This window comes from Aphelocoma coerulescens, chromosome 4A, assembly GCF_041296385.1.
Source record: "Aphelocoma coerulescens isolate FSJ_1873_10779 chromosome 4A, UR_Acoe_1.0, whole genome shotgun sequence".
Classification (NCBI taxonomy): Eukaryota; Metazoa; Chordata; class Aves; order Passeriformes; family Corvidae; genus Aphelocoma; species Aphelocoma coerulescens.
In genome coordinates, this window is record NC_091018.1 from 4,544,428 (window position 1) to 4,559,182 (window position 14,755).

General features: G+C 39.8%; 1 protein-coding gene across 2 annotated transcripts; it reads right to left on the bottom strand.

The window, feature by feature from the left end:
• Positions 1–1,570: 1,570 nt before the first annotated feature.
• LOC138110319 (uncharacterized) lies at positions 1,571–14,076 on the bottom strand. Of its 2 annotated transcripts, XM_069015061.1 has the most exons (7): positions 8,674–14,076; positions 6,250–6,355; positions 5,250–5,423; positions 4,458–4,557; positions 3,416–3,504; positions 2,479–2,617; positions 1,571–2,065 (listed from the first exon to the last, which is right to left on the bottom strand). In XM_069015061.1, the coding sequence occupies exons 1-7, from the start codon at positions 8,741–8,743 to the stop codon at positions 2,057–2,059; spliced, it is 687 nt and encodes a 228-aa protein (XP_068871162.1). In that variant the 5' UTR covers positions 8,744–14,076; the 3' UTR covers positions 1,571–2,056. The 2 variants fall into 2 exon arrangements, 1 of the variants encoding a protein (XP_068871162.1); XR_011150881.1 differs by lacking the exon at positions 1,571–2,065 and having other exon boundaries at positions 2,544–2,617; positions 2,715–3,504.
• Positions 14,077–14,755: the final 679 nt, after the last annotated feature.

Here is a 14,755-nt window from a genome sequence, read left to right on the forward strand (position 1 = left end):
CAGTGGAACAATCTAGTCAATAAAACACCCAACATTTAAATAGCTCGGGCAATGGTTTCAGTTCTGTGGGTCTGTTTTACCAGCGTGAAAACCCGACTTACCTGGTTAAACGTGACAGGTAAATACAAAGTTGAACCAGTATTTAAATATATAAAAGTAGTTAGGATACAGACATGAACCTTCTCATAACAAGGATAATAACTTGTTTTGGAAACTTTGCATTACTCTTTGTTACAACATTAAGAGCCTACTCCACAAATCTGAGCAAAGGAGGACTCGGGCAATGCTTGGTGCCTGTTCCATGCCTTCTATTCCTCAGAGGAATCCAAAGCTGGAGCTGTTTCCAAGTAAAGTGTAAAGGCAAAAGCAGATTCCAGAGAAGTGTGACCCAAAACCTTCAGATGCTGAGAGGGGATTGCTCAGAGCTACCTGAGGGAGTCTGGGGGTCCCGCTGCCTGGGGGGTTCTAGAGGCCAGAGCAACCTGGGGGCTGCGGGTTGGGCCAACACAGGGTGGGCAACCCAGGGTGGACAGCCTGAGATGGGGCAGCCCAAGGTGACCCTACTGACCACAGCTGGAGTGCTGTGTCCAGTTCTGGGCTCCTCAGGACAAGAGAGACATGGAGCTTCTGTAATTCTCAAAAGATTAATCCTCCTGGACTTTCACCTCCTTAGCAGAGAACTTGGAGACTTATATTTGACCCTCCTCCCCTTTATTTTTTGTTTTAAATGGTAAAGCCACATAACACAGCACACCCCAAAGTAAATTCAGTAAGAAGAACATTCCAGTCGTTTAGTCTAGCTCTAGCAAGAGACAGACATTCTTATGACAAAATAATTTCAAACTGCCCAACACAAGTAAGGAATGAAGGGAAAAATACCAGAAAAAGGTAACGACAAAACTGAACACTTGGGCAAAGAGTGAGAGAGACTCAGTTTAGCCAGCTCTGCTCTTGCCAGCACCATGGATATTGACAGCACTGCCTTATCTGTGCCTCCTACTCCTTTTCAGAGGAGTGGTGGAATATCAAATTGAACACTCAGATTCTGTGGTCACTCTGAGGCTGGTACAACAGAGCTGGACTGAGGTCAACAACCACCACCATTTGTCAGATTGTGGCACTACCCGAGGCTGAGAAGTGTCAGAAAAAGCAATTCACTGACACAGTTCTCTGACACCTTTGGATCTGAATTTCTGAGGTCAGAATGGTTTAAACTGATAGACTGGAATCTAAACAGATGTGCTAACACCATTTCTGTGTGTTTCTGAAGATAAGAGAGGGAACCAGTCTCACTTCTTTTATTTCTGACAGAATTTGCAGCAGTAGAAGTAAACCCAGTGAAAGCTGCCCATTTTGAAGTTTTTGTTACACTGAGGGGAAAACAAGTATCAAAAACTCTTTTCTAAAATCCTTAAGATTCTGGTTTTGTCATATAGTTTCACATATTACCTAATACTAATGAAAATCATTTAATATAAATCGCAATATAATGTGCTTCAGACTTTTTGGAAAATGGGAAATAAATCCCAGCCTTCGGTTCTCTTTAATTTGTTACTTAGTGGCAAGGTGGTCAATCTTCCATAGCTTCATTTATTGTCCTCATTTACAAAAAAGTTACAAAGGAAGCCAGGGCAGTACTAAAGGCAAACCAATCCAGCTGTTGGGATTAGCACAGAAAGAAGACAAAGCAAAAAATACAAGGGACAGGGAATGGGCCTGTAAGTATTTGCTAAATCTTGAGACAGATGGAAGCCAAATCCTTGGCTGTGTTTGTACCACACTACCAGGGCCAGACCCTTGTGCACTGTAGTATCAGGGATTCACAGGAAGCCGTCACCAATTACACAGCAAATAAATCAGATATTAATGTCCTTTTATATCAGGTTTTCTTTTACAATTATCCTCTATACCTTCTCTTTGCAATAACTTAGTGCTATCTAATAAGAATGGCAATTTCCTCTGTGTCCCACCAGCGTCTCGCTGCTCTCTCAGCACCTGGATTGCCCAGTGATTATGCAGCTTTCCAAGACATTTCTGATATAGGAAGCACTTGTTCTTAGTATCTCTGTAAAGAGATTAGAATTAAATCAGTAGCATGACACACACTCCCCAGTATGCTTGCTATTAAAATAATTTATATCTAATAAAACTACATTTATATATATTTGTTTTGTTAGTATGTGCTGCTTCTGAGTGTGCACTCACCAAGAGCTTTGGGAGATGATTTTCATGCAAATAACTGAAAGCGTTAGCACTGTGTGCACACAAACTGAAACAGCTTTGGAAATATTTAAAAACATTTCAGCAGGCTCTATAATATTCCTGAAGAAAACACCTGCATAGTGAAAGGTGGCTGTAGGCTTTCTGTTAGCTCACATCTTTACTTAGTGACAAATACAGTCAATTTAGTGACGATTTGTATTCAGTACCAGGATAGATGATATAATTAATATGCAGAGGGATGCAATTGATACGTACCCAGTACTGTCTCGCCTCTGGATAAACTGGATAAGGCAAATCCTTCCTGGGATAGTCAAACTCATCCCGCTGGGCTCGGGAGTGAGGGAAATAGTCTGATGCTGGATCTGCTGTCCTTAGAGGCTGAGCATACACAGGACTATGCAAAAGAGAAAAAGGTTATTAAAACCCTATAATATACTGCAAATTGCACAAAGGGTTAGTTTAAACTGCAATATAAAAATATTAAAGCTCACTGCTGGATGCATGGCATTGAGGCAACAACATCTAAAAGGTCTTTTAAGTTCATTTTACTGTCAAGCCCTCATCCTGCAAACAGAGAAGAGTGAATTTATAGAAGCAACATTCTCTTTAAGCTTTTATTTTCTTTTCACTGTCACAACAAACAATGCCACAGTATGTAATTTTCTATATTGCTACAATTATTTTCAAAATATTTTAAATTCATGATAGCTATACCGTCAACATTTTCAGCATTTATTTTAGAAAAAAACAGACCTCCTTGAGGGACTGAAATATCAGCAAGCTCCAGCCTGTCTCTGCAGCAGAACCCTGCTACATGTGAGGAGACTGCTCTGCTCTCACTGAGCTGCACCCTGGCAAACAAGTTCTCTGCAGAAGTTGCAGTAAGAACTGCAGCAGTTGGCTGGGTGCTGAGGGGGAGTTCAAGTGAGGAAGCACAGGAAGCACAAGTACGGAAGCTTTGTTCCTAAACAGTAATGAAATGAATGCCTCTGGGATTAGAGGAAAACCAGAGAAGCCTCTGGATAAAGCAGTATTTTAGAATTCGTATGTGAATAATCCAGTCAAAAGCTTTGCCATTTACTGGACCTTTGTCCCTTGCTGTGCCACTGGCAAAGCTGCAAAGTCATTCTGAGTCTCCAAACCAGGGTATAAAGTGAAAATGAGCACAAAAGACAGAAAAATAGCAGCATACCTGTAATTCTCCCTTTGATTTGGGATTGAGGCATCATTAAAATCTTGTCTTTTCAGTACAGCTTTTGGAATTTGCCCAACCGAGGCATCCTGTGTGTAGGGGATTAGGTGGTTACACAGAGCAAAATGACAATGAATTAGAATAACCAGCTCACCAGGTACAGTATGTTAGAAGGTATAAACCAGTTTTTCACTTACAAAAGATAATGTCTGGACTACAACTCACAGTCTAGGGTGTGAGAAAGCCTGAAGTCCCGCAGCCCTGACCCAAAAAGATTCCTTTTACAAAGGGTTTCCTTCCCTGCCGAACTGAAGGATTGGGTCTGATTCACACCTTGGGAACAACAACATCAGCAGGACTAAATTCCAAGTTAGTTAAAAATTGAACAGCACCATCTCCTGGTAAAGGCAGGCTCAGACCTGCTGCGTTGCCAAGATATTGACACTTTACAGATGGATTTAGCAGAAAATAATGTAGCAGACTAGATTATTTTCTTCCTTTCCTCAGACAGCATTCAATGTCTCCTTCTCACACACTGTGTGCTCCTTAATATGTAAAACAATCCCTTGAAGTACCAAATGAGGAAATGAACACACACACACACAAATATCCCTTTCAGTGATTCTTTGTATTTCATATTGGTTTTTAATGGTATTTATCCATCTTTTCTCTTGATACCCACTATTTCAAGCAATGATCTCTACTACACCTTGTCTAATGGAGAAAACTGGCACAGCAGAGCATAATCTCTTTTTAATGCTGGTCTTCTAATGGGACAAAAATTGAAAAACTTGTTTGAACATTCTGTTAAAATAATCCCTAATTCTTTGTTTTTTCCTATGCAAATTAGATTCACTTAATCCTTGATGAAGAGTTTCACCTTCTAACATGCATTCAGCTGATCTTTGAAATCAAATGCTAGGGAGACTTTAAGCTCAAATTCCCTTTTTTTGCTATTCACATCCCTTTGTGCTGAATCACTAAGTCGTGCAGGCCTGGCCCGGCCTAGGGCTGTGCTGTGCCCCCCTCTGACATCTCTTACCCCGGGTGGCTGACGGTGCCCGTGCCCCAGGCTGGCAGCTGTGTCAGCACTGAATGCAGGGTTCTGCTGTGCTCCACTGGATGGAAGCTTCGGCTGCTTCCTGACGGGGGGAACAAGGGGAATTTAGAGCATTAGCAATAGTGAGAGTCTTGACAAATGTTTTTTGTGCTGCATAAATGTCCCATGCCAATGGCTTTACAAGAGCTGTGTATTATTACAGCTTTTCTAGGTCTGAGGAAGTACCAGTGATACATTACTGGGGCTCAGTGAAAGGAAAACAGACCCATATTGTCTCTGTACTTGGGAGAGGTGTCACTGGGAAAAAGTGTTGAAAGCAAAAAGGAGCTCAGATTGCTGATATCTGAGACCGAAGAATGGGAGGAACACCAAGCCTCTTGTCAATGGTTAGCGGTCTTACTCCTTTTTTTTTAAACCTGTGGAAAAAAAGCCAATCCTTAAGAGCAGATAAATCAGAAATACACATTTGGTAGAGTTGAATTTAAGTAGTAAATGTACTTATCAATCTTTAAAGCTTGCCTGGTGAGCTCTAAAAAAAAAGCAGTGACTGAGAGTGAAGTTCTGCATGCAGTGGTAAAATGCTGAGTAAGTGCTGGGTGCTCAGGTAAGATGTTTTGACTTAGTTTTAAATTGTATAAATATTATTTTGGCAGTATGGCAACTTTGTGCTTTTAAGCATCCAGAGGTTTAAAATTAACCAGAATACCAGACTCCTTTTGCTATACTTCCATTTTGAGTATAAAACTCCTTATAAGTGCACCCACAGTCACTTACCCAGCTTTTTCTGTTTTCATGCAGTAGACAACGGAAAATATTACAACCACTATGATAATCAGTATCCCTGCAGGAACAGTAGCCACGAAAATGAAATCCAGAGTGTTCCAAAGGTGGTTACATTTGGGGCCCATGTACCAGTACTCCTTCCAGCCCATTCTGAAGTAATCACATCTGCAAATAAAAATATTAATTTTCAGCAACATCATTTTAATTCAAAAGTAAGCAATACCAAAATGTATAATATTTTGCTATATAATTATTTATTATTCAACACTGCAGGGACCAAGAGATTCGCTATTTTGCCTGTTTGTTTAAAGGTGTTTTTTATCTTAGTCACACCCATCTGTTTCCAGATTTGATGCAAAAGTACTTTGCCAGGCTTTGGGGTAACCAAGTCCAAGTTGGCATTTCAGGTGTCCAAGATAAGAAGCTTTGCTGGGCACAGGGTGCAGTACCCAAGTCATGGCCTGGCTCAGGTCAAAGATCTCTTTGTCAGCTGTGAGCATGGCAAAGCTGCTGAGTGGAAGTGAAACCTCACATTTCTAGCTTCATTATGACATTGATTTTTTAAAAGGAAAAAAACCCAACTATGTAATGGAGAACAGAACATTAAGATATCTAATTTCTTTTTATTCTTTTAACTTAAAAGAAAATTTTATCAACCTGGGAAAAAAATGAACTTGCAATTACACTACGCTAATTCAGTTCTAAAGTAAAATAGCTGAAAGAACAGGGAGCATGTAAAAATTAAGGATTACAGTGATTATGTACATTAGGAATTACATGGCCCACACATATTTTTAAAAAGAAAACACTATGCCCAGATCCTGGATTTGATGCTTTGTACCAGAGTTATAAATTTATGCAGATTGTGAATGAAAATCAACATCTCTTTTCATGGATCACTTTGCAGGGTCTAAATTTAGTTCATCATTTAGAATATATTTGACATTTACATGCTGTGTATTTAAACAAACAAACCAAGCCCACACACTACCTGCAAAAAGGTTCTTGATTTTTACACTGACAAGAAATACTTCTAGGACAGAATTCATCTGTATTACCCAGACAGGCCTCAAAGTCCCCAACTCCAGTGCAGCTGGCTGTGAATTAAAACAAAACAAGTATTTAATGCAATTATACAGTAACATACTGTATAATATATAATAATATAATATATTATATTATATTATATATAATATATATAATATATATATAATTATTATATAATTATATATTATTATTATATATATTATATATTATATAATTATATTATATAATATATATATAATTATATTATATATAATATAATATAACATACTGTGGGCTGTGTTGCTAATTACACCAGAAATTTAAGCTTCATATGTACTCTGTAGATGATACTAAATCTTACTTTCCAGTGACTTGTCCCTTGAAAATTTTGAAGCTATTCAAGAAATGAAAATTTACCTGCTTAAATTACTTTACCCTGAATGTGTATCCATCTTCCAGTTGCCCAGGAAATTGTATGGCTTGTGTTGTTACAATTTTTATCACATCATTGAAGTGTGGTTGTGTCTGAATTCCACTATATATCATCTCTGGATTGTTGGCAAAGACTAAAAGTCATGAAACTCATTAGAGATTCCAACCTTCCAATTATAAGCCAAATTAAAACCTTTTTGTATGTTTTGCATTGGGATTATTCCTTGGTTTAGCCTACAAAAGGATCTGGTTTGCATTAATGTTGGTTCTCCTGTGTCCCTTTTGCTGTGTAAACACTTTGGGCTGTAAATTATGTTCCAGAATCTGAGTGTTTACAGTATTTCACAGGTATTTGGCTGGCTAAAGATAACTCCCTCAGCAGCCTGAATAAGCCATCAAATGCCAGCACATTTGGCACTCCCACCCTACATCCTTTGCTACCTGTCCCTCTCCTGCTCAGGACTCGGACTCAACACCAGGCACCAACCTGAACACTCAAAAAAGCCCCCAAAGTGCCAATAGAACCAAGAATAATTGTGCATAAGTGTTCCCAGTGAGAAGATCCACATTTGGAATGAAGCCAGAGAGCCAGAACTGGCTGAGATCTCTGAGCAGACCCTTCCGAGCCCAGCAGGCACTGCCAGAGCAGCATTAATATTCTTGCCATTGCAAGAGGGACTTTCCACCAGGAACAAACTCATGACTGATGCTTTATTAGCCAGAGGGACTGTGCTGGGAGCAGTCTGCATTTCAGAAAAAGATGGAAGCCTCCTTCCTTTCTACTCTCCAAGTCCATCTAATCCAACATTTGCTGCTTATCAGAGATAAATCTAAATGATTACAGTGATCAAGGTACCAGTTGTACCAATTGTACCAATCCATTTACATTGCACACTCTCCTCTCAAGAGGGCATCAGCACTGAAACATCTTCCAAAGAAACCTGACTACAGGTCACGTGTTATGGCTATAAAGTACAGAACAATGAAAAATCCCAAGTAGCATTTGGCATGGTTTATCTAGGAGATAAGCAATGTTACAATTCTTTTAGCAATGATCCAAAAAATATTAAGGCAGCAGAAAATAACCAGTTGTGATTCTGCTGGGAGAGAGGGAGCATGTGTCCTTTGGTCTTAATGCTCTAATATTCCACGTGATAAAGGAACTCACTGCTGAGCCCTTCAAAATACTGCAGTCTACATAAATGCCAAGTTAGCCTTCAAGTGGTAACTTTTTTTGGCAAATGAAAGGTTAGAGTAGCATAAAAAACAGACCACAAACCAAAACTCTATTAGAAAAATAACAGCTGCAGCTGGTTTACATCACTATGGGCTTAGGGATATCCTAAAATAAATTAAATCTATCAATAAAATCTGTGGGGAATCTTCCAATAAATAATTGCAGACTAATATTGGTCTACTCTAACAGAACCAGAGACAATTCCATTACTTAGCTTCTCACTTAAAATAACCTTTCAGTGCATTCTGGTTGTCATGCTCTTAATTATTGATGATTTTCTCCCTGTTAGTATCAAAAAAAGTCTAAGAACACTTGCTATAAAAAAAGTGTATTTTTTTTTTAACCCATTTACCAAGTGTTTTTTCCCACTGAAAAAGAACCAAACCATTTAACTTATTTAAAAATACCCTTCTGAAATTCAGAGACTGACTCAAAATGATCCCAACCCACCAGGATACTGAGTTTTCAGGTGTAGTTCATATGGCTGTAACCTTTTCCCTGTGACACCAAACACAGGACAGCAGTTGTCTCACCAAGGTTTTCACATTTGCATTGTTTTCCCATTATTTAAAATAAACGCAGCCTAAAGCCAAAGGAGAATTCCCAAGCAGCAATACCTCCCAGTGGGACTGCAGTGCCCCAGCAGCACTCCCCAGTGGAGTGGACATGGCCACATCCCTGCTCTGACAAGCCACAAGGCAGAATTCCAGCAGGCCTTACGTCGTGAAGCTTCACTCAGCAAGGGGCTGGCCAGGACCAGGACACACGGCAGGACTTTCAGAATGGACATCCTGGAGCCAAATGGGACAAAAGACCTTTTCTTCCAGACTTTGTCAGCAGCAGAATGAACTTCCCTTTCTGCTGCTGTGGATTGTGGATTTTGAGCCTGTTTTACAGCATCCTTCTCTATAAAGAATTACTAATTAACTTAAAACTGATACAATGTCCTGATAACTTACCCACCATGTTTTCCTTTATGAAACTGAGTAGTTCTATAAGAATATCTCATTAATCTTGCTGTTTCTGAATTTTTGAAATCAGATGTGAGGGATTCATTTAACAACCTAAATTTCAACACACTGAGGTATCTGTCAGGAGCATCTCTCTCTTCTCCTTTTAGGCTTACATAACCTTTTACAGATAACAAACTTGGAATGTATTTGCAGACAATTTCCTGGAACAGACTTTAAAGACATGACCAAGCCATGCTCCTGAAGCCATATAAGAGAGATGAGATGGGAAGGAGGGAATCCTGTAATTGGATGCATCTGCCGTTAAGTTTTGTTGGTTAATTTTTCATTTTTCTAAGAAAAGAACAGAAAATACCCCTCTGGCAAGGATGAGTGATGACAGAAACTCACACCTTAGCACAGCTTCTGTCATCTTGCCTCTTTATTATTTAATGAGTCCTGAAAAATTCTCAACACTCACTGCACAAGAAGATCCTGACTGTGTGGTCACCCTGAACACTATACAGGTTACACCCCAAGTTTGTGGAGTTTAACTGCATTGAAGTTAGCACAAGCATTGTTCTTAGGATGGTGCTTTCAAAATTAATCCGTAACCGATAAAATCCCAACATGGGTTTCCTAATTTGACAGGAGCTGCTGCTTATGCAAACATGCCAACCACAGTTACATTAACAGCAAAAGGTAAACTTTAACCTTTGCTTTTCAAAGGATAAATAATGATCTCTAAAAATCAATGCCTAGCAAATTCTTGAGAGAATACTGCTTTGGCTAAAGCCCAACAGCACTTAATATTACAGCAGTAGATAAGAGATTCTCAGCTCTGCCAGAAGATTGCTTTACAACACACCAGAACAAAGGTATGAGGTAAATATTTTTACCTCAGTGAAAGAAATTGCATCATCTTTCTTCAGATGTAAGGCAGAAGTGTGAAGAAGCAGTTCCTGCAGATGCTCCATTCTTCTGGCTGACAGGGAATTCCCCTCTGGCTCCAGCTCCCAGCTGCTCAGTGCCGGTGCCTCACGTTGGGTGATAAACAAACACCTTTACCTGGGGCTGTCAGATTTGATTCAAGGATGCAGAAATGCAGTTGGCAGCTTTTCCTTGGGTGAGATGTTTTAATGAGGCAGGTTACAAACCCTAAACTCTTGACTCTTGGCATTTATTGGATGCAGCAGGTTTGGACCTGGCCTCAGGAAGGGCTGCAGAGGCTGTGAGTTGTTTTCTGTTTTCAGTGCCCACTTGGGTAGCAGCAAATGAACCCAGTGCCAGCAGACCTGAACAGCTCAGAGATTTGTATTCCACAGCACACCCATTTCCTCCTCTTATTGTCTGAGTTTCTGGAACTCAGCAGAATCAAGTGCCAAGTTATGCATTCTGTAACGACATCCAGGCTAATTTAATTTCTTCAAAGAGAGACATATAACTAAACCAAAGTTACTGACCAAAATTAGTGGTGGAAGATGGAACTGCTCATGATGTTTAATCTTTTCAGATCTGGTTCAAGATGGTTTGGCGAACACTCCTCCTGCAGCATTGCAGGGGTCCTGAGAGTGACACAGAGCACAAGCTACAGATTTCCCAAACAGTGGTATCAGGACTGCTACAAATAGAGCCCAGAAAAGGTTACCAAGGCTTGAAACCATGGCAGGCTCAGTTTACACCTACTCCCTGGTCACAGCAATGGAATTTCTTTCAGTTGTTGCAGCAAAATCCATCTCCCACGTCTGTAAACTAACTGCACCTTGAACAATGGTGTTCTGCCTTTGCCCACTGTGAATCCAGGGTTTCACTGGGGTTTGTACTCTGGCTCTGGTCCACAACAAAAGCACATCAATGCTGGGGCAGGATAAAAGGCAACACTGACTTCTAGAACAGCTTCAATCACAGCCTTTCTTGGCTGCAGCTTACCACCAGCACATAGCTGAGCTTGGCTTCTGGGAATCCCTGCACTTTAAACCACACACAGTCCAGTGCCTACAGACTGTCCTTTAAAAAAAGTATAGGCTTTGTAGGACCCCACTATAATTTTGGATTCAAAATACATTTTCAGCATTTCACTGTGATTCAGAAATACTGCAAACTTTCACTACAAGATAACTACAGTGCTGCATTCCAATACCTTTACAGTATTTCCCAAGCTGTTCAAGAATCACAGTGACAATCTGCCATTAAAGCAGCCACATCACTCATTTACACAATTTTCCTCCTTTCGAGTAATTTACTCTTTAGGTTACACCATGTATTACATAATTTATGACTCTTGGTTGGCAAATTGCTTTACCTGCAAGACTGGCACAGAGTCACACTGAGGTAAACACATTTACTACCTGCTCCTGCTTCCTTCTTTAACAGTGTCATTCCTCCAGCATGGATAAAAGCTTCAGTTTTTCCAAGCCCTGACCTACACCATTCTTTAGAAAAAAAAAGAAAAGAAAACGTAAGCACTTCTCAAAATTTAGGACACTGAGCATTAATCTGCCCTTAATGTTACTTCAGCGATTTCTTCCAGAAGGGTTTCAGTACTTCAAGGGTAAAGTTTTTCCCCCAACATTAACAAACCAAAGTCATTACCAAAATGAACTCTTAAAAAGAAAGGGAAGGAATTGACAATTTTTCTACAGATGGAACAACAGACAAAAGTTAAATGTACTTTTTAAAAAGTATCTTATCACCCTTTATTTCCAGGTGCTTCACAGCAATATGACAAAATAAAGTATCACAATCAGTTTTATCTAAAAAAAATATTAATATCAACAAGTTCCAAATCTCTCTATATTGAATACAATCAACCATAAATAAAAAAACATGCAGCAAATTAAACCTATTTCTGTATTATAAAATACCATGTGACTCCATTCTTTAAGACATTGAATTTTTCACAAATATATAACTTATATAAAAATTACAATATACATTCTTACTTTTATAATGTTATTGTATTATTGCATTGTGAAATAAACTTTAAGTGACTTTTAAGGATACATTTGAGAGGCATTTCAAAGTGTTTTGCTATAAATTAATAAAACCATGTCTCACAATAAAACTTTTCCCATGTTTTATGCTAATTTTTCACTGTAGCAGATTTGTCTGTTGGGTCCGAAATCTTCAAGAGCCCAAGTCAGGCACATGGTTACCCAGGATGGCATCATGTAGATCTGAATTTGCTTTTTTAAAGCCATTGCATAGCACCTTTACTAGAAATTACTAATACAGACATGTGGCTACAGCTCCTTGCAGTCAGCTGTAAAGTATTATATAACCCTTGGAGGTTCAGATGTCTGAACCTCAAGCAGAGAACACACCCAGCCAGAATACAAAACTTCCCATACTTTTCTCCCACTTTCTTTGGCTGCAGTTAGGGAACAGCTGTCTTTAGCTGTACCTGTTTCACAACAAAAACCCTCTAATTTTAACCCCATTGTGTGGGGATAGTAAACAAAAACTGGTGATAAAAATGAAGCAAACAGAAAACTACCCCACCTTGAAGAGAAAGAGAAATCTCAGCTGATGAAAAAACTAAGCTAAAAAGTGACAATAATAGCAGCAGCAGCATCACCATTGAATCACAGACTGGTGAGGGTTGGAAAGGACCTTAAAGCTCATCTTGTTCCACCCCCAGCCACGGGCAGGGACACATTCCACTATCCCAGGTTGCCCCAAACCCTGTCCAACCTGGCCCTGAACACTTCCAGGGATGGGGCAGCCACCTGGCAAACCCTGAGCTGGAATAATCCTGTGCTGCTCACTCCTCTCACCTACCTCAAAGAAATGACACAGCACAGGCCCTCCATTCCATGAGCTGCAGAACTGCATCCCTTATCCTGTTCATTCATCAGAGTGGGCAGGAACACTAATTTTAAGTTATGTCCCAGAAGATGTTTAACTCTGAAGTTTAGTTCTCTACCAATGTTGCCCTAAGGAGTAATTTGAGACTGAAATACAGCCCCAGCTTTGTATACCAGGGCCATGCACAGCATGAACCAGATGAGAGGCTGCAATGGAAGGGGCTTGCATGGAACACCTGACTCCTGCAAGGAGCCTGTGGACATTCTGCAGACCGGATGCCCCCACCTGTATCACCAGCTTTGAGTGGAAATGCCCTCAAAACCTGGCAAGCCCCTGAGCAGTTTTTGGCACCACGGCAGAGGCAGTGTCCTAAGGCCTGCTCTCCTGGGAAGGGCAGATGTGCTGGTTCCGTAACAGCAATCCAAAGCAGCTCCTCTCCCTGCTCCCAGGAGACCAATTCCTGGGCAGAGCTTTCACTATGTCCTGAAAAATCTCACCACAGTAAACTCCTGCAAAATCCAAGCAAATCTGCATCATCTTACCTTTCCTGTTGACTTGCTGTGGTAGCACATCACTCAAAGTTAATATTTAACAATTTAGGAGCAGAGCATATGGGTTTTCCTTTATGTTTTTATCCAGAATGTTATCAAAGGGAGACAGATAATACAATTTCTGGCATCCAGTGATGCCCTTGAAAATGATGATTTCTTCACGATTTTCACTTACGTCTTCATCTGTTTCCCTGGAAATGGTATATGAAGCCCAGCTACCTAATTTTTCTACTCCTCTCTCCGTGATGAAACACTGACTGTGTCAGGCCCAGGAGCTCTCTGAAGATTGATTTAATATCCTCTGATAGCTGCCTGAATTCTGATAGTTGCCTGGGCCTTTAAGAGATGATTAAAGAAACTAAACACATTAAATCCTGTCAGCTGTCCCAGGCAAGTTTAACTGGTAGAACTCTTCTTTTTAAACTTACATTTTCTGATTTCACCTTGCATTGGACTCGAAGTCCAACACTGCCTGAAATTTGGATTTTAAAATATCAATTTGTTTCTGAACCATCCTAAAAGCTTTACTTCTTTTGCTCATTCACCATTTGTGCCTTCTGCACATTCCATCCTGTAGCATCTCCTCACAACTTTGCTAATCCCACAGGGACACCAGGAATTCTGCCTGTATTTCACTGGTCATTTGCCTTTGCATTATCAGCCTTGGAAAAACGAATCAGGCTGTGAAATTTCTTCAGGAAAGCAGGAGCAAATATCCCATCACATCCCAGTGCTGAGAACAGCAGCATTTCAGGCTTTAGCCTTCCAACCACACTATCTGTTCATATGGTTTCTCTTGCTTCCTCCTCAATTGTACAGCAAAACAAATTTTCATTAATTGAAAGATAACATAATGAAGAGAAATGGAGGATGAACAGAAGTACAGCAATATACATAATGATAAAAACAGTGTTTGAAAGTTTCATCCTAGGAAATGTAATTTCTAATATTATTTTTATGGAAAAACACAGAATTTAAATCAATGGGTACTGCATACAAACTTGTGAGAAGAAAAAGTTGGCTGCCTACTACATCTGCGTTTTTACTGTCTGTCAGCAGTTTAAACCTTGAAACTACCAATTTCCAGCTTCCTAAACATTTCTAATGGATTTTATAAAAATTCAGTATCAGTTTTATGGACTAAGAAATTTATACACAGTTCTTCGAAGTATTGGAAGTAGGTGAAAACTGATGCATAGTCTAGAAAGGACGTTTAGAGATCAGTTGTATGTTTCTGCCCAGCTTCAGTGACATTTGAACACACCAGAGGCGTGCAGGACAAAGAGTTGTTTCCATTCACCTTTGTGAAAAAGGCAAACAGTACCAAATTATTCTGTAATGAAAAAAAGTGACTCTTTTACACAAGCATTAAAGCCATTGCTGTTCACACGATACAACCATGGAGATTTTAAGGCTACTCAGACCAGCAGGAACTTGCACTTTGTTCCAGAGCTGAAAGATAAAAGATGAAGAAGCCTCTGCAAACCCCATCCC